At 33.7% G+C, this 27,685-nt stretch overlaps 2 protein-coding genes and 1 long non-coding RNA gene across 5 annotated transcripts in view; 2 read left to right on the forward strand and 1 right to left on the reverse strand.

Annotated features, from left to right (window-relative positions):
- The first annotated feature begins 658 nt into the window (after positions 1–658).
- LOC123207332 (jasmonate-induced oxygenase 2-like) lies at positions 659–1,967 on the forward strand. The gene is made up of 2 exons (XM_044624706.1): positions 659–1,533; positions 1,616–1,967. Exons 1-2 carry the CDS (start codon positions 706–708, stop codon positions 1,862–1,864), a joined length of 1,077 nt encoding a protein of 358 aa, XP_044480641.1. The 5' UTR covers positions 659–705; the 3' UTR covers positions 1,865–1,967.
- A 6,530-nt stretch (positions 1,968–8,497) lies between these two features.
- The window catches only part of LOC123207333 (protein unc-13 homolog), a 29,152-nt gene continuing 9,964 nt past the window's right edge, over positions 8,498–27,685 (reverse strand). For 2 of the 3 annotated variants that reach the window (XM_044624708.1, XM_044624707.1), the window contains exons 10-27: positions 19,630–19,839; positions 19,231–19,332; positions 18,902–19,132; positions 18,108–18,182; positions 17,784–17,864; positions 17,208–17,390; positions 16,966–17,121; positions 15,756–15,848; positions 13,862–13,933; positions 11,823–11,940; positions 10,979–11,157; positions 10,647–10,728; positions 10,313–10,414; positions 10,122–10,228; positions 9,604–9,681; positions 9,431–9,526; positions 9,121–9,216; positions 8,498–8,890 (exon numbers count right to left, since the gene is read on the reverse strand). In XM_044624708.1, the coding sequence (XP_044480643.1) occupies positions 8,714–8,890; positions 9,121–9,216; positions 9,431–9,526; positions 9,604–9,681; positions 10,122–10,228; positions 10,313–10,414; positions 10,647–10,728; positions 10,979–11,157; positions 11,823–11,940; positions 13,862–13,933; positions 15,756–15,848; positions 16,966–17,121; positions 17,208–17,390; positions 17,784–17,864; positions 18,108–18,182; positions 18,902–19,132; positions 19,231–19,332; positions 19,630–19,839 (2,238 nt within the window). In that variant the 3' untranslated portion in view covers positions 8,498–8,713. The remainder of the gene's footprint in view (positions 8,891–9,120; positions 9,217–9,430; positions 9,527–9,603; positions 9,682–10,121; positions 10,229–10,312; positions 10,415–10,646; positions 10,729–10,978; positions 11,158–11,822; positions 11,941–13,861; positions 13,934–15,755; positions 15,849–16,965; positions 17,122–17,207; positions 17,391–17,783; positions 17,865–18,107; positions 18,183–18,901; positions 19,133–19,230; positions 19,333–19,629; positions 19,840–27,685) is intronic. The other variant, XM_044624709.1, reaches the window with a different exon arrangement.
- Positions 12,898–13,422, forward strand: LOC123207334. Its single transcript, XR_006500313.1, has 2 exons — positions 12,898–13,016; positions 13,385–13,422. It is a non-coding gene; the product is annotated as an uncharacterized LOC123207334 (long non-coding RNA).

The following is a 27,685-nucleotide window of genomic DNA, read 5'->3' on the forward strand; positions in this document are numbered from 1 at the left end:
TTCATTTTAAAATGGATTAAATTTGAGTTAGAAAAAGTTTAACTCAGAGTAAATCAAGTTAAATTTGAACTGAATCATTTTAATTTGAATTATTTTTAATTTTAATTTGACAAATTTGAGACATATTTGAATTGAACTATTTTTTGTTTAAATCGAACTCAAAGTAAGAGATATTTAAACTTGGTTCGATTTATATCGACTCCTATACTCAAGTGTGTATTTGTGGAATGGTTAGCAATTGAAAAAAATAAAAATGCCGGATTCAATGCAAGAGCTTTGAAGTTGAGCTCTGTAAACCAAAACATAACTACATATGTAAAGCTTTGCCGTTTGATTATGGGTATTAGCACAACACTCTTTACTTTCAAAGCTAAACAAAATAAATAGAGGAAAAAGTAAGTTGACAGACACAAACTCACTGTCATTGATATTAAATTTTGAGTTCATCCAATCCAGTTTTCTATTATTGTATTATTAATATGTAAGTTGTTCCTAAAAAGGCACGTGGATAAATTTGCCCAGTGAAATGGCACTCACTTGTGGCACTCAAGTAGCCAAGTCGGCAAGTAGCCAAATGGTTGGGCTATGGTGTGATAAACATCAGCAAATCAATTTCTTCACGGCGCCGAAATTAAACCTCATTTCATCCTTATATAAACCTCTCAATATCCCCTTCTGTTATCATACATTATTACCAGCCACAGAATGGAGTGTCTTCAGAGTTGGCCTGAGCCTGTTGTTCGAGTCCAATCTTTATCTGAAAGTGGCATAACTTCGATTCCAGAGAGATACATCAAGCCCATCCTTCACAGGCCTTCAGTGAGCACAGAGTTTGATCCCCATGTCAACATTCCTGTAATTGATCTCCAAAATATTTTCAGTAACGACCGAATCCTCCGAGACGACACTCTAAAGAGCATCTCAAGGGCATGTCGTGAGTGGGGTTTCTTTCAAATTGTTAACCATGGAGTTAGCCATCAGCTTATGAGAAACATGCGAGAGGTGTGGCGTGAATTCTTCAAACTGCCGCTGGAGATTAAGCAAGAGTATGCCAACTCGCCTGATACTTATGAAGGCTACGGCAGTCGTTTGGGTGTTGAGAAAGGGGCTAAACTTGATTGGTGTGATTATTTCTTTCTTAATTTTATGCCTCTCTCCCTCAGAAATCCTACCAAATGGCCTGCTCTGCCCACTTCCTGCAGGGAATTGGTAGCTGAATATGGAGAAGAAATGGTGAAATTATGTGGAATCCTAATGAAGGTTCTATCTGTGAATCTTGGACTTGGAGAAGATGAACTTCAAAATGCATTTGGTGGAGAGGAAATCGGTGCATGCTTAAGGGTAAATTTTTACCCAAAATGTCCACAGCCTGACCTTACTCTTGGCCTCTCTCCACACTCAGACCCTGGTGGCATCACCCTTCTCTTGCCTGACGAAAACGTTGCTGGACTTCAGGTACGAAAATACCATAACTGGATCACTGTGAAGCCTGCTCCAAATGCTTTCATTGTCAACATTGGAGATCAAATTCAGGTATAAATAAATAAATTATGTATATCTTTTCAGTATTAGTACTATAAAGTATACTGAAGTAGTGTTGTTAAAATATAAACAGGTACTTAGCAACGCCATTTACAAGAGCGTGGAGCATCGAGTGATAGTGAATTCAGGGAAAGAACGTGTGTCATTGGCTTTCTTCTATAATCCAAAAAGTGATAAATCGATTCAACCAATGAAGAAGCTGGTGACAAAGAACCGACCACCCCTTTATGAAGCCATGACTTTTGATGAATATAGGGTTTACATACGGATGAAAGGTCCAAGTGGTAAGACACAAGTTGATTCCTTAAAATCTAACACATAACGATGATGATGATGATGATGATGATATATCCAATCATATACATCATCAACTCTAATATTTTATATTTGAATAATTAAATGAATTTTATTTGATGTATGATTTATAGAAGTGTACTTTAATTTAAAAAGAACTTAATTTTCACTGAGTCACAATTTGAACTTAGAGTAATCCAAATTTGCCCAAACTCTTGTTCATATGCTTTTTCGAATCATTATTATCATAAATTGTTGAATAAGAATCGTGTCCTGACATAAAAATAAAAATTAAACATTAAAGACGAAGAGATTTTAATAATTTTTTATTTATTATCTTATATGTGCTCATAACCAATTCTAAGAACACAATGACATCTATAATGTACCGAACGAAGTTTATTTAAATACGAATTTTTTTTTTTAACAGTGGTAAAGACAAACTCAAAAGTTACAATAAATATTAAAATAACAATAATATATCGAGTAACCTTATGTAACCTAAGATATTTGTACAAATTAAACTAAGGGAGCATATTACTCAATTGGAGCTAGAATCAGACCAACCACAAATTGGTTCCAATCCAATTTTTATGAAATTAAAAAGGTTTCAGCTTTGATTTTGGTTTCACCCTGGATCAAAGCCACATTGTTTCTTGGACAAAGACTCAATTTCATTTGTTGCTTTATATTCTCATATCGCCAATGTCATGATATTCAAATTTTATATTGTATTATGTATTAAATAACTAATATTTTATATTTTGTATTATATATTATATTATATCGTAAAATATACATTTTGAATAAACTAATAAAAATATGCAGAATTCAAAAAATCAAATTAAAGTATTTTATTATATTTTTCATTTTGTTTTTCTTTCACTTTAGAGTTAACAATGTTTCCAAAACAAAACCCAACTCACAGCAAGGAGTTTGTTATGATAAAATTAACGGTTTGTTTTCGAAAAAAAAGAAAAAGAAAAGAGTAATCAGAATATGACTACAAAAAACATTAGATCATTGATGTAAGATCAAAATAATCGAGTGTTTCACTACCAAAAATTAAAAGTAATATAAATGATAATCCTAAAATTACCTTATCAAATTTTACTAGCTCAGATAAAAAGCAAAAGATAACAAAAGAATCTAGATTTAAACTTCTTCAAACAAAATAAACAATATAACAAAAAATATAAATATAAATATGTGACTATACATTAAATGTGTAACTTTATAATAAAAAATTATTTTTGTTTCAATCATTAACATATCTTTTATTCTCATACCCATTAATCAAATCAAAATAATCAAAACATTTCATACTTAATTTTTTTCTACTAAAACAATTAAAGCCCTTACAACTCAAACCACTCTAAGTAAAAATTTAATCATTAACATATTTCCAAAGAGACTTAGGAAAAAGTTTGAAGATCCGTGTTTGGAATAGGTTTAGTAACGCATCTCCACCCACTTAGATATTAAAAGAAATGTTAGAAATGAATTTGACTAATAAATTCTTTTGTGGAGAAGAAAAATATCATTAAAAAACATATTATTTTCCTCTTAATCATTCATATCATCTTAAAATTACTGTCAGTATCTATATCTCCATCCACTGGTGATATCACTCATTATCATGCAAAATAGACAATACATTTTCCTTTTCAATTTTCTCATCTACATCATGCATAATTTCAATTATTTAGTCCCAAATAAAAATCATTATGAGTTGTCATAATATTTAACCAGTGATGCGATGTATTTATTGAAGCTTACATTTCTTGCACACATGATGATGATGATGATGATGACGTAAAGGAACAAATTAAACCCTAAATTTCTTGCACACATGAGAGGATCCACCTATTTACATGTGAATCAAACTTTAATCTTAATTTTTGTGTGTGTGAGACCAATTCTTTTGGCTAACCCGTTATAAGTCTTTTAGGAAAACTTTCATATATGTATGGTATATAATATTTACATAAATATATATAGTAAATATACTCAAAATTGTAAATTATTATAAATCATGTGTATAGTAATTTGATTAAAGTAATATATATATAAAAGTTTAATTTTCATATATTTCCATATAAAAGTTTTTCGCTTAGTTTTTGTGTGTGAGACCAACTCTTTCGGCTAATCCGTTACAAGTTTATAAAGCAAGGATGTTTATAAATCACAAGCAAACTATATATTTAGGTAATGTGAGATTCAAGTCTTTTAGGAAAATTTTCATATATGTTTAGTATATAATAAGGGCATAAATATATATGGTAAATATACTCAAATTATATAATTTGATTAAAGTAATATATATATATATTACTTTAATTTTCCTATATTTCCATATACATATATGTATCTATTTGTGTCTGTTACTTGAATTATATATATATATAGGTGTGTAAAATAGCTTATACATGAGAAACTCAAAATTTATTTTTAAAAACAAAAATGGTTGTTTCAAAACACTCTGTTTTCCTCCTATTAGTCCTTGTCCTACTAGTCTCATGTGGTAAAACACTCTTTTAAGTACTGCATTAATATTCAGTTCTTCCTATTTCTTTCTTTCTTTATTTTATGCCTTCTTTTTTCATTTGTTTATTAATGTTAATATTTTTGGTTTTTAATATAAATGTTAATATTTCATATTTTATGAAACGACAGTTGCGTTATCTGTGGAGGCACAAGGATACTGTGATATAGTAGAGCCTTGCACTGTTTCTCGATGCACCCGATTCTGCACTTCAAAGTATCCAGGATTGATCGGTCGTTGCTTTAGCAACGCCAAGTGTTGTTGTTTAACTTAAGACTTTGCAGTCATGACTCTGTTCAAATCTTATTGACGAATAATATTCATAGTAAATATTATTCGAAACTGATTAATAAAATAAAACTTTCATAATTGTTATATTTGTGCAGTATTTATCCTTTACCTTTCGTTATTATTATTATTATTATTTTTTAAATCTCGATAAACTAAAAAAAATTATAGGTATATTTCATTTAAAACTATATAGAGTTATCCGAAAAACATATGATCAAATAAATTTATTCGAAATAAATTTGACTAATTAGTTCTTTAGTGGAAAAGAAAAATATCAACTAAAAAATATATAATCTTTCAATAAATTATTTATAAGATCAATGTCAATATTTATATCTCTATTAGTGTTATCACTATCACGTAAAATGAGCCACACATATTTCTTTTCAATTTCTCCATCTTCATCATGCATTATTTCAATGATTTAATCTTAAATATAAATTATTGTGAGTTGTCATAATATTTAATCGATAACATGATGTATTGATTGACGCTTACAAAATTTTTTATATTTATTTCACAAAAATTCATACTATAATTAAAAGACTATTCTCACATTGCCTAAATATAAACATCCTTAATTTATGGACTTGTATAGGGTTGCCGAGCCAAAGGGATTGATCTTATGCATACCAAAACTAAGCCAAAAGTTTGATTCATGTGTAAATCAATGTGATCTCATAAATCTTAATTTTAACAAAAATATTTAGTCTCAAATAGATATTATTGTGACTTATCATACTGTTTAATCGGTAACACGATATATTTATTAAATTTTGTAAATTTTTTAGTATCTATTTTACAAAAATAAAATAAAAAATTAAACTAATGATGTATAAAAATAGACTAGGTTGAATATTTCTCACCCACATGGTGGGATCTACCGATTTACACGTGAATCAAACTTTTGGTTAGTTTTGGTGTACATAAGGCCAGCCCGTCTAGTTGGCAATCCTTTATAAGTTTATAAATCAATGATGTTTCTAGATTACATGGAGACTATATATTTAGGCAAGGTGAGATTAGAGTGTTTTAGGAAAATTTTCATATATGTACAACACATTATTATTATACAAATATATATAGTAATAAGATTAAAGTGTGTGTGCACGCGCGTGCGTATCTATGTGTGTGTGTATATATATATATAAAGTAACATGTATATATATAATTACTATATATAAAATTACCATATATACATATAATTACTATATGTATAAAAACTAATTACCAAATATACATTATTATAATTAAATTACAAAACATGTGATTCACCACCATTTTATATATGTGTGTGTGTGTGTTTAATAACTTTACACATATAAGACTCAAATTTTATCTCCTAAAGAAAAAAAATGGCCTTTTTAAAACACTTTCTATTCTTCGCATTGTTTTTCTTCGTATTCTCGTGTGGTAAACTCTTTTAAGTACACATCAACATTCTTTCTTTTTATTTATTTATTTTTTTGATTGTTGATATTTCATTCAAAATTATCTATTACAAATTTAAGATGATATTTATGGATAAGTCTTAAAAGTTGTATTATTTAAGTTTTTTACTTCAATATTTGTAGAATTTCATGAAATTCTATCAAATTTTTTGGTTAATAAATTTATCATATAAAAAGTTGAATGTAGGTTCTAAAATTTAGATACCACGAGAGAGATTGAGATTGATAATGATGCTTTCTATTGCTAAATCGAATAAATTTATTTATTTTTTATTTTTAATGTAAATGTGAATATTTAATTTTATGAAATGACAGTTACATTATCTGTGGAGGCACAAGGATATTGTACTATATTAGAGCCTTGCACTATTCCTCAATGCACTGAATTTTGTGCTTCAAAGCATCCAGGGACGATCAGTAAATGTTTTGGATACGCCAAGTGTTGTTGTTTAGTTTAAAATATATATGGTCATTCTTTTATGTGAATCTTGTTAACGAATGATGTTCATGATTGATTAATAAAATAACACATTCAAAATACCCATGCATTTTTTCATTGTTATTATTTTTAAAGAAATCTTTATAAACTCAAAAAATTAATAATATTATACGTATGTTTTGCCTAGAATGTATAATACCATGTTTGTTTACATTAATTATTCCGATTAACCCTCCTTCGTAATGTTAAAAACATAAAAACTTAACTTGACAAGGTTAAAAAATAAAAACTATAATTTTTTGCAATAAAAATTCTCTAAGCGCGCCTAGACAGGGCGTGTCTATCATTTATTCTTCTCCTGTTACATTTTTGTATCATTTTTACCACAAACACATCATAAACATGCATTCGACCTAATCAAATAAATTTGTTCGATTAAATAATTAATATTTTAACTTAAAAAAACAACATTTATCAATAAAATCTCATTTTCCTAACAAAGTTTATGTACATGAAATTTTAAGATTTTTAATTGTGTATAGATAAAATTACAGGCATTTGGGTCAATACTTACTTCTATTAAAATGAGTTTTATGTAAGATTTTGACAAAATAATTGATTAATTTGCAGTGAAAAGTTGGCTGAAACTTATGTTTTTAAAGTCGAAGAAGAGAGTAAACTTGATATTATATTAGAGTTTATGGTATAATTATATAAGTGAAAAATGGTTGAGTAAAATTGTATAAGTGCAGTGAAATGTGTGTGTAAATTTCAATTCCCCTGATTTTAATGTGGTTCGTATAATTAAAAACGTTTTACTTGTTATGCTTTGTGAACTGATGTTTGAATTGCAAGCTGAATCTTTTTGTTTGAATACAGGAACTTATTTTATAGCTTTATGAGTAGAGGGGAGGAGAAGAAACTTGAATGGATTGTAGAAGTTTTTATAAAATAACAAAAAATAATAAAGTTACGTGAATTTATAAAGAGTATTAATTTAAATATTAATAATAATGTATTGTTATATAGTTGAATAGTTTTAAAATAAAAAATAATTTAATATTAAATTATATAATGATATATGATTATTAATATCTAAATAAGAATAAATTTATGTTTTGATAGATATTTTTATTTTTAAAATTATAATTAATATTAAATATTAAATAAATAAAATTATTTAAATACTTTTTACAAATAAATCTCACAGAAAAAATTATGAATATTTATTATTTTTTAATTTTAAGGGTAAAAAATTATTGTTTTAAAATAGTTGGGATGTAAAATAACCATCCTCCCTTCTATAATTAAATGAAAGAAAAAAAGAAAAAGTCCCGAGTAAACCGAAAAATTAAAACATTGTTATGATTCAATCCTTATTTTTGGTGCAAAAAACACCCCGATCAAGCCTCAAATACTACCATGAACAATTACTGTAGTCTGAGGTGGTTTCCCAAATTATTTTCTGAACTACGAATTCCAAAATTGCTAATGAATTGACCATTTAAATCGTAAAACATCCGCAATAAATTAAATAAATATACAAAGTTTAGAACCGTAATTATAACCATAACCATAGCTCAAATTATGGATAGATTTGAATTAAATTTATTTAAACTTATATTTTTAAGCTAGAGTTAAAACTCAAACTCAAGTTTTAGTATTGTTCAATTCGTCAAACTTATAAACATAAAAAATTCAATATAAAATGATGTTATTTTGACTAATATGCATTAAAACAACACTATTTAATAACGAATCAAGTTCAAAGTTTATAACGAACTCAAACTCGAGTTTAACTTTTTTGAAACAAGTTAAACTGAAACTCTTTTGAAGCAAGTTTAACGAACTCACATTCGGTTCCATGTAAATTAAACCGAGCTCAAATTCAATTTAGATTGAATTTAGCCCTAACTACAATAATCTCGTTGGATCTGAAAGAAAAAGGATGCAAATTTCATAATTCTTTAACAGAGTTGCTTCTCACATATTGTACAAAAGACGAATAAATGGAAAAGAATAAAAGAAATTAATGCAAAAAAGGGGAAAAAAAAAAGTATAATCACATTCTCAAAACATTAAAATTATAGTACAAAGCCGGTACTAAAAATGAACGAGCACTGACACTGAATTCTAAAGATTCATGTATGCTTAGGCCAAAGACTTGGGTATCTTGTACTGTTTCTTTAGAAATTGAGAGGCCTCTGAATCACTCCTGTGACATAAAATTCTTATTAAAGTGTCCGTATCGGCCCCTAATCTGCCTCTGGTGCTACCCTGCAAATCTGCACCACTTCCTGCTCTACATTCCTCTATCAGCTCTCGTGTCTGTGAACGATTATCGATTAGTAAACATGACATAAAGAGCTACAAGTAGTTAACAATCGGACCAGGTTGACTTCTGCGATAGTAATAATACTAGCACTAGAAAAGGGTATTATTTCATATACAACTGTAATTAATAGCCTTATTGGAGATGCTAACTAAATTTTCCTAAGTAGAAAGCATCCGTGATTTGGCTCCCTAAGAAACATTTGAACTGCAGCACAATAACTGACCTCATAGCCATGCAGCTTTATCACATTCCGAGCACGTGCGACTTGATTTTCTACCACTCCTCGAGGAAGCCCATCTCCCCCAGAAATAAAGAATTCCTATTGAAAGACACCCAAACTTTGTTAATGGTAAATATCTAGTTTCAACCAAGTTAACATAACAAAATTATCACATAGCATCAAATTAGATTTTCAACATGAGATCGATTAACTTTTATATGCTTTGAAAGCAGCAACATCTAACAGCCCGTCTCTTTTCCCATATAATAAATGCTCCTACTGTCTTCACATTTGATGAGTTATTGGGCAATACCTTTAAAATTTCTAAGTCTTCTTCCAACTGTTTTGCATCGCTAGGTAAGAAAACTCGTGATGGGCCTCCATTTAGTAGGACACGTAATAGACCATCCTGGAAAGAGAAATATTATTAACAAAAAATATACTTCGAAGGATACTTCGCAATCTGTATACAAACATTGCACATACCAGTGATGCTTGAAGTAGACTAGTTACGATGCGATCCCGAAGCGCCTCCACAATAATATCACATAATTGATTTAGTTCCTGCAGAGAGTCAAACAGCCTCAATCTCAGTATAAATATATATACAAGTTTAAATAAATGACTCTGCTAATTAAATTTCTCAGATAAGTATATGTTTGTTAATTCTAGTCTTAAAACTGACAGGTGACCCAGAGAATTCCTTAGTGGTTACAGCAGATCCGATTTGTTTAAACCTTTTGAGTTTGGAAATTTTGCAGATGATATGAATACTATTTTTCATCCTTGTCTGTATTTGCGTTTCACAGCTACAACAGATGCTATAGTAAATACGTAAAGAAAAAATGCTTAACAAGGAATATACTCCAACCAAGTTGCTATGGGGTTTAGTATGTATGGATAAAATTCTTGTTACATGACTACACTATTAGTTCAAACCCATACTCAGCTATGGTTCCCCAGGAGACAAATTGCTACGGGGCCTAAAATGTGACATAGCTTACCATATCAAGTGGTTCAATTATTGCTTCCAACCTAGATCTGGAAACACTCGGTTTATACAAGTTGTTAATAAATGGCTCCCTCAAATCCCAAAAAATTATTTTGGTACCTGCAACATGGAAAAGGGATAATAATTAGCAATTATGTATTTTTCTTCAAAGAAATTAGACTTGGAAACAAAGAAAAAAAATACCAGTAAACTCGCAAATGTGGTCAATAGCGGCATTTATCTCTTTTCTACTCCCTTCAAATGTATCCTTCTGAGTGACTTTGGAATTCTCATCCACTGATTTCCCTACCAATAAAAAGATTAGTGAAACAAGCAATCATTCGTTAACACTCCAGAGGAGACAACAGAAGGATGTGTTTTAAATGATTGTAAACTACAGTAAATTAAAAGGTGGCATCTGAATAGAAGCATGAGGTTACTGGTTAAACAAAAGCATTCCAACTAAAGGTATTAAATTTCAATCAAAATAATGTAAATGAGAAGATTAAAAGCATAATTTTCATGTTTAGATACATACAGACAAATTGTTCACGAGGCATTTTTCTTGCCCAGCGCTCCAAAATGCTGTCTTCCAACTTATTTAGTTGACTAATTGCATACTGTCAATGGAAAATAATAATAATAAAAATTTGCATCAGCAAATGATTTTTCATATAACTAAATTGAAATTAAGTGTAGCCAGAACACAAAGCCCACATATTTTACTCTGGACAATGAATTCTATTATCAGAATCTTATGGCAATCAAGAAATCCAAAAGCAAAACATAAGATTTTCAACGGAAACAACATAAGAAGCAATATTAAAAATCGATCTTCACTAACATCGAGTAGTTAAGGCCAGAACTCACATGTAGAGTATTTAACTGAACACAAAGAGTTGGTGTCGTCAAGACATTAATTTCAGTTGATCTTATTTCATCTGACATCCTAGGGTCAAATAGTTCCTTCTTCACAAAAGCTTTTATTCCAGCTTCCTTCTTGTATCGTGTGAGGACAGGCACAGGTGGAACTAAATCGTCCTTGCTACCTACATGCCAAAATAAAAAATTCAATGCCCATTTAGTAAAATGTTGAAATGTAGGAAACAGATGCTGTAAAAGTGGCAATAGCAAAAGATGATAACAGATTAATTTAATATGTAAAAATATTCACTTCCGCACAATGGGTACAAGTTTCTTAGGTTCAGGTGGAGAACCAGAAGTGAAAAATCAATAAAGACAGGATAGAGAGGAAAAAAAAAGTGGAAGAAGTTAAGGGGATAACTTGGTGGGAAAGAAACATTAATGTCTCAACATCATCGGCAATTTGTAACATATCACACACATGTAATGGTTAAACCTAGAAAATCCTAATACTACCAAAAAAGATAATTAAAATAAGTCTTAGCTACAATAGGTAATACCACAAAAGAAGACAGAAATACACATTGCATAGGAAATACAAAGGACAAGCCTTAAATAAAATAGACACTAAACATACTCTCATGTCTAATATGTCCTACATCAGAAACAGAAACCAAAACTCTTCTCGTAACAAGAAACTCAAAATCACTTCCAGTAAGAAACCTAAAATTAGGAATACAAAAATTCCTAAATTATCAGTTAAAATAAGCAACTTTCGAAAAAAGACACTGAAAATACCTCAAAACTGGGCAAAAGACTATAATCCATCAAATGAGAATGCAGAACATACCCGACTTGTCAATAACATGATTTGAGTACACTTGAAATGTGTTGTCTATGCCACGAAACAGTGCACTCAATTCTGAAGACCTCATTGGAACTTGAAGGGCAAAGAATTGATCAACCGTCTGCAATCAAATGAAAATCATTCATTATGAAAGGAACTGTCTTTCAAACTGTAACATGCTAAACCTCCACAAACAAAGGTCTACAACTGAAATGAAAGTGTCTAATCACACTTGGGTCAAAACAATGATTAGATTACCACTGATTAAATCCCTTCCCATAAAAACCAAATCTCATGCCAAACATTTTAGTACAATGAGCAAATGTGCATATTATTGGTGTTTATCAAATTTTACCCATACCAGATGTACTTTCAAAGTTGTTAGAATCTAATTTGCATTTGAGACATTAGTTATAGAAAATCAATGTTACTAATTGTATAAGTTCATAATATTAAATCTGTCATTTGATCAGTATGGATGAACATCTAGATCAATATAACAACAAAAGATATTTTCATGAAGCTTATACACAGGAGAAAAATAAAAGAGTACTTCTAATTCAACTGAAAATACATAATTTTTTATTACAAGACACTGTAAAAATTTGTCAATAATAAAAGCAATACAAAAGCAAACAAGTAAACCACTAAAGAAAGGCAAGCTTCAAAAAGCAAGAAAGAGTTGTACTATACATAACATATAGCCAGAAATATTAATTTGAAAATCAACAGAAAAACAAACATAAGCTCCCAATAATCAAAAACTAAACATGGGTCAAAAATACCTCCCAATTTGAAGGGATTAAGAAAGAATTCTCTCAAATTTCTTTTGCTATGCTTATAGGGAAGCTATAAGTCAAACTCTATCGTAAAATGAACAGATATCTTCCTCTTTGTGAACACCAAAAATCTTTCTATTCTTACTAATCTGATCACCCAAAAAGTTCAAAACATTAAATTTCCACTTTTTAGGGTTGATTAAAAATATATCACATGGGTAATAATTCTTTTCATCTTCTATGGTTAGCTTGTAAGCACAAGTAGTACATCCCATCTTTTCCTCAGTATCATGCCTTAACCACAATAAAACCTTGGCTGCCATGCTATTGTATTAAGGAACATCAGACCAAAAAGATAATGTGTATGAAATATGGGAATCCACCACTTAATTACTTCATAGCAAAATCATATATTAGGGTCCTGTTAGGAACCCAACATTTATTCAATCACAACACAAAATCAAAACACAAAACACATAATAACTAAAATATTTCATTACTAAAAACATTACAAGATAAACCGAATAATTCGAGGAATTCGGGACCTCCCATTTTCCGGCCATTCGAGACGCCGGAGATCTCCCATTTTCCGGCTATTCGAGGCGCCGGAGATCTCCCATTTTCCGGCTATTCGAGGCGCCGGAGACCTCCCTAAATCAGCCAAAGGTGGCTGCCCTCAAACCCAAACCCAAACCCTAATATTTTCCTCCCTTTTAAAACTCAAACATATATATTTATAAAAGAAATGAGCTATTGGATTGGGGACAAGTGTCCCAATCCTAACAGGTCCCAAGTGTAAGGTATGAGACTTGAATCCCATATTGGAAAATATGGACAACTAGTGCGAAGTTTATATGATCTTGGGCTCTCCCAACTCAATAGTTAACTTTTGAAGTGTGATTCTCCTAAAATTTATATAATTTGGTATCAGAGTCATCACTATGTGGTTTATGTCTCCTAGTTGCAATTGTGCGGTACGGATGGTGACGTCGGCATTGTAGTGTTTGACCGGTGCTAGCAAGGAGTTAGCGCACAGTCAACTTGCATGGACACTAGAGCTGCGGAATATGGGGGTTTGTTAGAATCCTAAATAAAAGTATAAGACTTTGATCCCACATTGAAAATATATGAATAACTAATGTGAGGTTTATACGGCCTTGAACTCTTCTATCTCAATAGTTAGTTTTTGAGGTGTGATTTTTCTAAAGTTTATATCACTATAAAAGAACACAATAGACTTGAAACAGCTACACAAATTCATACCTCCTCAACAATCCTATAAACTTCAACAATTGAACTGCCATGCCGTTGTTGAGGTGAGATTGGGTCCCACCGCTGCAAAAGAATTATCCAAAGATAAGTTCAATTTCTAAAGAAAGAGCTAAGAAAGCAAAAGCAAAAGTCACCAAAAATTATAATTGAAATATATGGAACTACTGTTATAGCATGAATATTGTTGTTACTTATTCACTTTTAGGCTTGATATTTTAGGTTAACAATCGCTTAACAGAGTTAGCGAATGGTTACTAAACTACGTATAAGACTTAGATTAAATAAGCAATCTTATGCTCAAATCCCTCAATCACATACAAGTTGAGATCTTTGTTCATTGTCATGCCCGTGATTGTTACTGTTTAATCTACATACCTATCATATGAGACAATGAGTTTATCGTTGGTTGCCAGAAAGTGTAGCTTAAGTCAAACTGTAACTTAATGAGAACGTACTCTTAAGTGGAGCTTAAGTCAAACTGCAACTTAACAACTAAAACCTACTCTTAAGGCTAACCAATGAATAACCTTTTTAAAAAACTTCAGTGCAAAGAGTTACAGTTATATATTGTGCATGATGCGGTAGGAAGCAGGTATACTTTTTTCATATTCACTATATTTAGTCTTCTCAATTTAATAATGTTTCAGCAAATACGAGCCAGACGTTAGCAACCGGATGTGAGCATCACAATCCCAATATTACAAAATAATATATTTAATATTCCAATTTGACAATTCACAATCTATCATACCACAATAAAGACCTCAACCTGAAGCATGCATCTAATGTAAACAGAAAACAAAATTAAAAAAAAAAAAACTAAATATGGTATCTGAACCCCAATAGACCACTCCAAACACTTTTTGACTCTAGAAATATCCTAAGAATAAGTATGAGAAAAGCCTTAATCAAAAGAATACTTGGAGTTTCAAGAAAACGGTGGATTTTTTTCTTGAAAACAGATTGCGTTGGATCATCTGTACTCCTTACATAATATTAGTGTTAAAGTACCTTCCTAACAACCATAGTGTTTGTAGTTACACAATTAATTAATGACCCTTACTATAAGACTACATTTTGAAACAAAGATCACCCTTCTATTTGAGTTTTCAACTCCCAACTCAATAACAAAACTCTCTCAGTCATCATTTATTAATGACCCTTACCACACCAAGATTACATTTCGGAAACAAAGACAAACCATACACTTTGAGTTTTCCATTCTTAGTTCAACAACAAAATTCTCTCTCATTTATCTTAACGTGACTCTTCTGACTTTTCATTAAAGGAATAATTTGACCATGCAATTTAATGTGTGGCGCTGTTCAGTTTTTTAATAAAATTTTTAATTATTTAATTATTTTTAATTTTTAATTATTTTTTAATGGGTTGTCAAGTCGTGCTGGCCGTGCCCCTACAAGCCGTGCCAAAAATGGCGAGGCCCTGGCCCAGCCCCCTACCTGTCTTTAACAATGAATTTCAATGTCTACTGTTGTTCAGTTAGTGATACATGCTCATATAAACAAAAAAAAAAAAGGCATTATAAACCACTTGAAGAGAGAAGCTCAAAAGTAACAAAGAAATAAGAAAATCTTCCATTTCATGTGAATATAGTGGAATTACAAGAATAAACTTTAATTCCATATAAAAAGTTCACATGTTCAGATCAGAAACAACAAACAGTATATGATCCAAAATAAAGTAGGTTTATTATGAGCATAAACAAGAAAAGAAAGAAAAATGTAGGTGATACATTCATATAAATAGAAAAGCTACTGCTAATGAAACATGCATTAGCCAGCAGCATGACCATTTCTAGGTGACAAATAGTGGCTAGACAACAAACAAGTTTTGTGATAAGCAATAAAATAATCTAAGTATTTACCTCTTGTTGAATAGCTCGCTCCACCCAACCTAAAATTCTTCCAAGCTGCGAATTAAGCCACCGCATCACTAATGTCCCAGATATAGACTCAATCTGGTAAAAAAAGATAACAAACAAATTTATGAATATAGACAACCAAATTCTAACTAAGAAAAATTTGAAATTAACTAAAGTATCATTAGACAAAGCAATCAATATGAGAAAGTAGGTCCAACAAATAATTTAGCCATAAATAGCCTAAGGAGGGTCATTGAAACCTATGTTAACAATACAACTATAAATGAGAAGTTTAGACAGTCCAAATAGCCAAATGGTCCTTTATACCATACATCCAGAAGATTTAGACTTCTAACCACTTCTATAAAAGTCTTTGCAAGCCAAAAATGGTTTGGAAGACTGGATTTATGGAATGGTAAAATAGTGGCATAAATACTTCACAAGGGCAAATCAATATATACTATTATCCAGAGAAGAAGATGAAAGGCATGTTTAACTTATTTTTCTTTTCTAATGTAAACAAGAAACTTTGTTTCTAATCAAAAAGAAAAATTACAAAGATTCTTGCCCCCTTAGTTTGCTGATATAAAACAGAATACATGCTCGTTAAATTCTTAACACACTATTCCAGGAGACCTTTCAGCAATCTCAGTATGCATTATTATTTCGTGACTGAAGCTCTTGCCATTTATGCTCCCTCACAACAGATAATAGCCAAAAAGGGAGGAGCATCAGTGGTGGTCGCATATTATAATTTACAGTGTCTAAAGGATTCCCTAAAATTGGATATTCCACTGCACTAAGAATGCTACAATATGTGGAAATGTTAAGTCTGGGTATCAGTGCAGAAAGAAAGATTAAAAACAGGTCCATCTTTGACTTTCAATCCGCATGCATGGGTGAGATCCATGCTCCTTAGCCATATTCAGAATATCAACCTGTCCAAGGAGCAAAGTGATCCATTGCAAAGCTGGACACAGAGCATGACATCATATGAAAGAGAGAGAAGCATGCAAATCAAAAATCGAGTATCTTTGTTTGTATGTATACCTAACATAAAAACAAAGATGCCCAAGAATGATTCCAATTATCACTCAAGATTGAATGAATGAGCTTCAAGGTATATCGCTGTAACTTTATAAGTGAGCATATTTCTATTAGAGGCTGTTTCACATTAATAAAACAAAATCAAAATTAAACTGAACGATCTCACCTGGTATGGAACTAATTTTCTGTGGTAGACAGCTGCAGTATCTTCCCCACATGCAGATGTGATCAGTGATATTATATACTGCTCAAGGCTATCGGCAGCCGGAAAAACAGATGCGACATCCTCAGTCAAATGTTCAGCACCATTGAGAAAAGGTTTCTAAAGAGGACAATAAGATCTCATAAATCTAAAGTGACAATCCATGCTGTATGAGGGATCCATACGACAGTTACAAATCAACTTACCAACTTGTGCCCATAAAGCTTGTGAAGAAGTGAAGCAGAAAAAATAATTGCCTGTGGATGCCTCTTAGAAAGAACAGGCATGAACATAGATGAATCTTTCCTCAGAAGTTTAGTAGTCTCTACAGCAAGCAATGCCAAATGATGTTCATGTCTTGTTTCTGATTTATCAACCGCCTGTAGAACCTGCACAGAAGTGTGAATATTAGAGTACAGAAGGGATATCAAGTCGGCATCAATATTTGAACCTTGAACAGCTCTTTTTGACATTTCATCTGTTACATAGGAAGGTCTGGAAATAAAAGGGTCAAACATTTTTCTTGCATACATTATATAGTGATTGACCAAACAAGAATATTCCAGTATGTCATTGAATTAATGAACTATCAGTACAGTTATGAGAAAAACAAGATCCCAGTAGCCAAAACAAAAGTCAGATAAAGAACCTCTTCCAAGTAGGATTATAATGATTTACATGTCAAACATAGTTTACAGCAGTTAAAAAATGTATTAAAGGAGATTGAATGATATAGCACATTACAAAACCCCAAATTTGCAACAATCAGATACAAGACTTACCCTTGCAAATGAATTCTTAATGGATGATGATATATACAATTCTATTTGATCGCAATCTGAGGCAGATATAGATTGCATTGCCTGCAGAAAATATAAACCATGTGACATTTGAAATTATACAGAAAAAATAACATAATGAGTTCAGCTCAAATTAAGCATCAATTCCAGACAGACTGAAAAAAAAGGTCTTTCAGCATATATTTGCTTCTCCAGCAAACAACCCATCAGCTTAAAAGACAGAAATCTGTTTAAAAAAATATATTTTGGACACTATGTATATCAGATAATTTGTGCTGAGAAAAATACTAATTATGGTGGCTATACCGCTTCAGGTTCTTCCAACAAAAGCCTCCGAGAAAGCATTGCAACAGTTACTACATTCTCCATCATCAGTAGCCCCTACAATTAAATGGAAAAGTTTTATATACTCAGTGGCAAGACTAGGAAACTGACTTGTACCAAGTGTTTTATTTCATGAAAAACTATCGCATGCCCTTTGTTCATACATTAAGACTCAAAAATAGTGTTCAGAAATAGATGTCTGCAAGCTGTAATTGGCAATTAATATTACAATTTCATTAAATTAAGACCCTTGTAAGTTTAAAAACAAAGTTTAAACTCATGTCAAGGTGGCCAGGTTATCAAGCCCAGTCAACCTTAAATGCAAACTTAACCTATAGAGGTCCAAGTTCAAGCTTGATAATGGACCACAAAATTAAGCTCAAACTTAATTGTTTGTTAATTGGTCAAGTTACAATAAAATTTCATCAAGCAGAACTCAGTTAATTAGGTAAAACACTGTTCAGTTGCTTTGCAACTATAAAAGAGAACAATCAACTCACAATTTACAAAGTTGTAGTTCTAACAAAAGTTTAAATTTTATAAAAGACAGAAAAGGAGTTCAAGTACAGCGGAAAAAACATAATTAAATTTAATGGGTTGCATGAGCATTTGAGGGCAAGCAAAATTAATAGCACATAGATCATCGTCATTTGTGTTTAATGAGAAATTAGATGAACTATAGATGACTAACTATTATTGATCCCATTAAATCTTAAACCTCGAAAGAGATCAATCTTCAACATAGTTAATTTAATGCTTGCAGAAGGGAATCAAACCTCATCAAAGTGAACATGATAGTCTCCTAGCTGTTTATCTGCCCAATTTTTTATAGGCAATAAGAAAGACTGCAAGAAAGGCAAACTCCAAGAGCCCTCTTCACCTTCAACTTTAGAAAGCAAACTTTTCAAGTGTAACCTCTCTTGTGGACCCCGTTGCTCTTTTAGTGGTATCTTCTTCAATTGGTCAATGGAATGTTGTAACATTCTTTGCTCACTTGTGATTGCATACTATAATTACACAACCACATAATTACAAAATACTATCAGTAATTTTAATGACCACAAGTTAATTTGCCATCAAGAAAAAAGCTCCATGAGTGTAATACCTGTCGAAATAATACCCATGCATAGCATGTAAAATGTATAGTCTCTGTGATCCCTAAAATGCGCCATGTCGACTTTAAGAGCTCAAGAATTTCTTCCACTTCCTGGAAATAAAACAAACTGTAGTTGGTCCAAGAAAATTTCTCACATCTACAATGAATAATCCTCTTATCACTGAATAAAAGTAGTCACATCTACAATTGATTTTTCTTGGGGTAATGACCAATATGAATGTTATGTCATATTATCTTAAAAATTTTAAGTTATTGCAATGGATTATTTGCATAATAGAAAGTTTATTACAATAATTTCAGAAAACAGAAAGATATTCAAAATTGTTTAGAAACTCAACTCCTGCTTTGGTTTCATGTTACCCTGATATTATACAAAAATGAGCTTACCTCTGTCAATTTCCCCTCATCTAAAATGTCAAAGACGCTGAGAAGGAGTTTCTCATAAATTCTAACATTTAAATGATAACCATCTGCCCAGTGGCATACTTCACCAGTTAAGTCACCCCGAGCTGGCCTCTCAGCAAGTGGAATGGCAATCTCTCTGAGAGATCTCAGGCATTCTGTGCGCTGGAGTTCACCCGTAGAAGATGGCAGAGACTACTAACAAGGAAAAAGATAAAGCACACAAAGATGATAAGAGATGAGTAAAAGACAAAGAAATATTCCACAATAGGCATAAAAGCATTCCAAAATGTAAATTAACATAACTCTGAATGACAGTTAACCGAAGTTACTAAACTGTAAAGAAAACCAATAACATCTCAAAAATCTGGGAGCATCAATTTAGTTCAAAATTAAATTTTGATTAACCATTTTAAGAAAGGTCGCTTTTTACAAAAATTACTGACAAGAAATTGACAAACAATGTAGAGAAGTGATAAAACTGTTACTCATGACCAATGGTTACTAAAAAGTGACTATGCTTAAATTTAAACCAAAATGAAGCACAATAATTGAGATAATATGATAATTGTATGTGATGGCAACGAGCTTATGCTTATAAGAACAAAATTGTTAAGCTTGATGCCATGGATAAGGCACAAAAAAGCGAAAATAGCAAAAGATGCCCTGACAGAAAGACCATCACTATCATTTTATTGCAACACATTTTAGCCAGTACATAATTTTGGACTTGGAATTAAAAGCAAAATATAGAGTTCACAAAGCATAAACATCAACAACAACAACATCAACGTAACAGAAGATTAACCAACATAGATTCAAATAAAAATATGATGAAAAACTTTTATGCTATAACCTATATCTAAAATTAAAAGTAGACTGATATCTTGTATCCTAGTTACTTCTCATCAATAGCAGACGAAAAACCTTGTTTCTTGTTAATAAATAAAAATAATAATGATTGAAAAACATTAACCAGAATGTTAGCAAGAAAAGACTCTTTCATCACGTAGGCTTATTGCATCAGTTGGTTAATGTAGGAAACCAGGAATAAATCCCTAAACTTTAGGGATTCAAATTCAGATTTAGTCACTTAATATTTCTTCTTCCTAGTTTAGATTGATTTAATTCTTTTTCTTAGTCTAGGCTTATTGCTTTCTTAGTTTGTTGTTGTAAATTACGTATAAATTCACCTATTTACTACAGAATAAAATCAAGCAAGAATTCCTCAAATTTTCATTCTTGTTTCATGGAATCAGAGCCCAGGCTCTAAGACTTGTCTTTCCTTTTTTTTTTTTTTTTCACTCTTAGAAAAAAATGGTGTAATTTTCTGAAATATTGTCAGAACCCTATCGGAATATTGGCAGAAAATTGTTTCATACCTTAGACACCATTGGAGTCATTTTTTTTTCATCACAAAAGCTACTAGAGGCACACAAACAGTTGCGGAAATTCTAAAATCTCGCCAGAAACAGTCATATATTGTCATTTTTCAGCCAAACGTCGTCAAACATCATCAATTTGCCATTGGGAGTCACCAAACATCGTTGATCTACACATCTCTTTAAGTTACCCTATTGCAAATCTTTGAACATTGCTAGAAAATCTCATATTTTGCCAAAATTTTGCTAGATGTTTCTGAAAGTTGTTGATCTAATATCAGGAGTCACTAGACATCATTGATCTACACATTGCCTAAAGTGATCCTACCGAAAATCTTCAAACAATATCAACAAATCTCAAATTTCGCTAGACGTCGTCAACATTCACCAATCTGCCATCAGACTTCTCTCAAAGCTTTTAGCTTGTTAGGAATTTTAGAGGCTGATTGGAACAATTGCCAGCTTCACAACAAATTTCAAAAAGGCCCCTCAACAGTGAATTTTAAAAAGCCCTGTGGCAAATTTCACAAGGCCCTCTTGTGGCAATTCCCTTCCAGAGGAAACTTCCATGGCCACGGGTCCTTAGGCTTGACAACCTCCTATGTTTTCTTAATTGCTCCTTCTCATACTACTACAACCTCAATTGCTCATAAAGGTACTCCTAAGTCTAATTTTGTGTCTCACATCTTGCCGAATAATGTATGGATTGTTGATATCGGTGCCTCAGATCATATGACTAGTTTTATCTCTATGTTTGCTTTCTTTGCACGTTGTATTGTTGATTTAAACATGATAGGAGCCTGGTTCCAGAATGATCAACTGACTGTTGTTCAGTTGCACTAATGGCGATGACTTCTTGGCTTCAGTGATGGAGATGACTGTTTGTATTTGTGAGATGTATAAAAAAAGTGCAATGTAACAGTGTTCAATGTAAACAGTGATTATATCAATGAAATAGCAAAATAATTTTATAGTTCACTCAGATATTCCTGGAATCAAAATGATAAGCTGAGTACAATTCTCCCTTCACAAAATAACACACAATAAGCAAAACAAGACTCTAGGACCGTTTTCCAGCTTTCGAGAGGTTGGCTCTCACTAATGTTTTTCTTCTTCCTGATCTCTCCCCTCTTTCTCTATTTCATTCATCCTTTTATAGCCATTTGCCTCTTCCCTGGTTGCCACCTCAGCACCTAATATTTCAGTGGTCCTAATTTCTGATGGCATGGGTACTGACTTATTCAGATTATCTGTTGTTTGTCTCCTAAAGTGCGTGTCTGTTGCCTGCCCCTCCAAGTGCTTTTGGCTCCTAGTCAACTCTTCCACTTGGCCAGTTGTTCTCCCTTGTCCAGTTTCTTTCCTTCCTTTCTTCCTCACGTAGACCCTTTCCCTAACATTACCGCCCCTATCAAGAGGCACTTTGTCCTTAAGGTGCATTATTGGGAAGAGTTGGTGGATTTTAGTGTAGAGTTCCCACGAATTTTCACAAGTTGGCAAGCCTTTCCACTTGACTAACACCTCCAATTCTCCTTGTGGATTATACCTGTGAGCAATTACGTTGTCAGGCTTCACTTCCAACTCACCTTCTTCGTCTAAGCAAGTCGGTAATTGTTGGCAAATAATGTTGGATCCAATTTGCTTCTTGAGTTGGGATACATGGAAAATGGGGTGAATTTGTGCAGATTCAAGGAATTGTAATTTATATGCGACCTTTCTCACCCTTGCTATAACTTCGTATGGACCGTAGAAACGAGGACTTAACTTTTCGTTCGGGTGTGATGTCAACGAACGAAGGCGATATGGTTGAAGTTTGAGGAAAACATAATCGCCTACCTGGAATTCGATATCCCGACGGTGCTTATCAACGTTTCTGTTCATTCGTGACTGAGCTTTGCAGAGATTTTCTTTTAGGTGATCCAAGATACTATTCTGCTCCCTGATTATGCTATTTACTTCCTCAATTTTTGAATCTTCTTCCACCAGTCTGAGGAGGGGTGGTGGCTCCCTCCCATACACGACTTTGAATGGTGTCATCCCTGCTGCACTGTGGTAGGCCGTATTGTACCAATACTCAGCCCAAACTAACCATTTCACCCATGTTTTCGGCTGACCCATGCAGAAACAGTGTAGGTAATCTTCAAGGCTTTATTGACGACTTCGGTTTGCCCGTTTGTTTGAGGATGGTAAGACGAACTGAATTTTAAAGAGATCCTTGCAACCTTGAACAGTTCCCGCCAAAAATTACTCATGAATACCCTATCTCGATCAGTTACTATGGTTTTTAGGAAGCCATGAAGTCGTACTATTTCTTTAACAAAAATTTGAACTATGTCTTTGGCAGTGTAGGGGTGTCGGATTGCAATGAAATGGCCATACTTTGTTAATCTATCAATCACGACCAATATAGCATCAGCTCCCTCGACTTTCGGCATGCCCGTTATGAAGTCCATCAAGAGGTCTTCCCAAATGTTGGTTGGTATCGGTAATGGTTGTAGTAAGCCAACGGGCGGCATTGCTTCGTATTTGACTCTTTGACATACATCACATTCAGCCACAAATTGTTTTATATCCTTTTTCATTCCTTCCTAAAACAACACTTGTTTTATCCTCTTGAATGTTCTAAAGAACCTCGAGTGCCCACCATAAGGAGAGGAATGAAATTCCTTGATAAACATGGGAATAAATCTGGACCCTTTGGGTAAGACCAACCTACCTTTGTAGAGAAGAGTACCATTCCTTAAAGCATAACCTTTACAGTCTCCCTGTTGGCCGAGTAACTTCTAAGTAAGTTGCTGGAGTTTTTCATCTTATAATGCTTCCTGCTGTACCTCCTCGGTTCCCATAATCTGACTAACAGAGATAGCTTTAAATTCATTACTGAATTTTGGATTCCTGGATAAAGCATCAACCAACTTATTTTCGCACCTCGGCTTGTAAATTATCTCGAAGTCAAATCCTAGCATTTTTACCAACCACTTCTGCTGCTCATGACCGATAATCCGCTGTTCTGTTAAGAAACGTAAACTCCTTTGGTCTGTACGCACCTTGAAGTGTCTCCCTAAAAATAATGTCTCCATTTTTGGAAGGCCAACACTATGGCCATCAACTCTCTTTTATATACTAATTTTCCCCTGTTTTGAATTAATAATGCTTTGCTTAGAAATGCGATGGGACGCCTCTCTTGCATAAGGACGGCACCTAGACCACACCCTGAAGCATCTGTTTCTACAATAAATTCTTTGGAAAAATTAGGCATGGCTAAAATTGGAAGAGAGGTCATGGCTGCCTTCAAGTCTTCGAAAGCTTTCTGTGCCTCCTCCGACCACTTGTAGGCATTTTTTTTTAGCAGGTTAGTGAGCGGTTCTACTATCTTTCCGTACCCCTGAACGAATCTTCGATAATAACCTATTAAACCCAATAATCCTCTCAGCTCATGTATGTCCTTCGGCATAGGTCAATCTTGCATATCTCTGATCTTCTTGGGGTCCACTTCCACCCCTCTCCTTGACACAATATGCCCCAAATATTCAATTCTTTCACTGCCAAAAAAGCATTTTTTTTCTGTTAATGACCAAATTATTTTTCTGCAGTAGTTGCAAGACTTCCTTGAGGTGCCGCTTGTGCTCCTGCATGCCCCTACTATACACAAGTATATCATCAAAAAAAACCAAAACAAATTTTCGCAAAAATGGTCTGAATATGTCATTCATGATGCTTTGGAACATTGCTGGAGCATTCGAAAACCCAAAAGGCATGACTAGGAATTCGTAATGTCTCTCGTGTTCAAAAAGCAGTCTTTTCCACATCCTCTTCTTTGATTCGTATCTGGTGATAACCTGATTTGAGATCTAGCTTACTGAAAATTTCTACCCCCACAAGTTTGTCTAATAATTCGTCGATTGTTGGAATGGGAAACTTATCCGGAACGGTGATTTTATTTAATGCTCGTTAGTCCACGCAAAATCTCCATCCCCCATCCTTCTTTTTGACCAAAATTACTGGACTCGAGAATGGACTTACGTTGGGTCTGATTATTCCAACCAATAACATCTCTTGAACAATTCACTCTATCTCATTTTTTTGGTAATACGAGTACCGATAGAGTCGAATGTTGGGAGGAGTGGCTCCTTCCAATAGACGAATGGCGTGATCTTGTCGACGGCAGGGTGGAATACCGTGTGGCTCGAAAAATAGGGATTGAAATTCTTCCAGCAGGTCGCTCAGCTCAGGTGCAAAATACTCTTCATTTCGTATTTCCTCTCCCAAGATTGAACTCATCTCTATCCAGTAACCTTCCCCTTCTTCACACATAGATTTCATCAATGTTCTAAGTGAGGTCTCCAAACGGGTAAGTGAGACATCCCCTTTAATTTCAACTCTCCTTCCCTCCCACATAAATTCCATCCCCCTAGTCCCCCTACTCTCCGATCGTCACCCAAGACTACAACAAATTTGGCAAGTTTCACCGAAATGTTCAGCTTTGTAACTACTCTATCTGAGATGAAATTATAGGTGGCTCCGCTGTTCGAGAGGATCACCACCTCCTTCCCCTCTATAGTTTCTAGCACCTTCATCGTTTTAGGGGTGTTGAATCCCATGACTGAACTTGAGTTCAACGTGGCCTCCATTTCACATTCCTTCATATGCGTTGGCTCCTCCTCGTCAACAACTTCTTCTTCTTCCTCTCCTTCACATGCTATCATCACCCTCAGCTGCTTAAATCTACACCTGTGACTTGGAACGAACTTTTCATCGCATAAAAAACACAATCCCTTTTCCACTTTAGATCAGTACTTCTCATCGGAAAGGCGTCGTGAATTGCCATCTGGTCGTCAGGTGGACGTTGCTACACCTGAGTTGAAAAGAGCCCTAACAGTTGTTGTAACATTTTGGGGGATGTTTGAATGATTTTATGGGATGAAACGAGTATCCTCAGTGCAACAAGTTGAGTCGGGTACTACATTTTGTGGCGATTTAGTATTATGAGCCTGGTTTGGATTAAAATTAAACATAGGGTTGGATGTTGTCTGGCTTTGGGCTCGAGTTGGTTGTGGACGAGTTGGGCTAGTGAGTGTAATTTGATTTGTATAATGGGCTGGAGAGTTTTTTGGATTGGGTTGGTTGGGTCGGATCTCATATTTTCCATTGATTATCTCGTTCTCCTCTATCTTTACTGCGCGTTGCATCGCCTCTTCCAAGTCTCTAGGATGAAAAAGCTTGGTCTCCGCTCGAACATCCTTTGTCAACCCATTCATGAATAAGTCAGTCAAAGTCTCTTCTGACATGTCATCCACCGCCGATGATAGCAGCTCAAACCGACCTTGGTATTTCAAAACAGAATTCGTCTGCTTGAGAGCTAGTAGCTCTTCTCTGAGAGTCCGTTCATGCCTTCCTCGGAATCGTTTCAACATTGCCTCTCTAAATTCTGCCTAACTTCTGAATGCCCTTCGCTTCTCTCTCCATTTCAACCATCCGTGAGCTAGTCCTTCCATGCACACCCTTGCCACCGTGAGGCGTTCTCTCTCGTTCAATTGGTTGACATCAAAATACCTCTCACATTTGAAAACCCACTCAAGCGCTTCGTCGCTGTTAAACACCGAAAGATCCAAACGTCGATAGGGGGTGTCTTGACGACCCCCTGCAGAGTCCCCCTCTCACCTTCCTTCTAAAACTGTTTCTTCTACTCCCAGCACTCATTCATCCCCTGGGGGTGGAAGGGCTGTCGCCTCTGGTGGTGAAGGGGAATATGATGGTGATGCCTCTTGCCCCATTGGTGTTTTGCCCTTGTCTCTATTTTCCTTTCCGATGATGGCCTCCCTTAGTTCACGTAAGTAGTCGTGGAGAGATTCCACACTAGCCTCTAAACATCCCATTTTGTTGTTTGTTTCTGTGTTTAGCTCCACCATTTGCCAACTCATCTCACCTATTTTCTCTCTCATGTCTTCCATTTCTTTTTCAATTCCTTCTGCCCTCGCCTCCATCCTCGTCATGCTCTGATACCACTATGATAGGAGCCTGGTTCCAGAATGATCAACTGGTTGCTATTCAGTTGCACTAATGGCGATGACTTCCTGGCTTCAATGATGGAGATGACTGTTTGTATTTTGTGAGTACAATTCTCCCTTCACAAAATAACACACAATAAGCAAAACAGGACTCTAGGACCGTTTTCCAGCTTTCGAGAGGTTGGATCTCTCCCTCACTAATGTTTTTCTTCTTCCTGATCTCTCCCCTCTTTCTCTATTTCATTCATCCTTTTGTAGCCATCTGCCTCTTCCCTGGTTGCCACCTCAACACCTAGTATTTCAGTGATCCTAATTTTTTATAGCATGGGTACTAACTCATTCAGATTGTCTGTTGCTTGTCTCCTAAAGTGCGTGTCTGCTGCCTGCCCCTCAAAGTGCTTTCTACTCCTAGTCAACTCTTCCACTTGGCCAGTTGTTCTCCCTTGTCCAGTTTCTTTCCTTCCTTTCTTCCTCACGTAGACCCTTTCCCTAACAAAACGTTTTAGTGGTAGAGGATTTGTTTGCCATGTAACTAGCAGTGAGACGGTCAAAGTATCTAATTTGGTGTTGGACTCAGTTCTTCATGTTCCCAAATTCTCTTGTAATATATTATGTCAATAAATTCTCTAAAGACCTTAATTGTGTAGTAACATT

Source organism: Mangifera indica, unplaced genomic scaffold, assembly GCF_011075055.1.
Source record: "Mangifera indica cultivar Alphonso unplaced genomic scaffold, CATAS_Mindica_2.1 Un_0072, whole genome shotgun sequence".
Classification (NCBI taxonomy): Eukaryota; Viridiplantae; Streptophyta; class Magnoliopsida; order Sapindales; family Anacardiaceae; genus Mangifera; species Mangifera indica.

Bases quoted from the DNA above. Each gene is read 5' to 3' on its own strand.
- LOC123207332 (XM_044624706.1), top strand. From the start codon at position 706: ATGGAGTGTCTTCAGAGTTGGCCTGAGCCTGTTGTTCGAGTCCAATCT. The intron at 1,534-1,615 runs GTATAAATAAAT...AAATATAAACAG, and splicing joins ACATTGGAGATCAAATTCAG to GTACTTAGCAACGCCATTTA.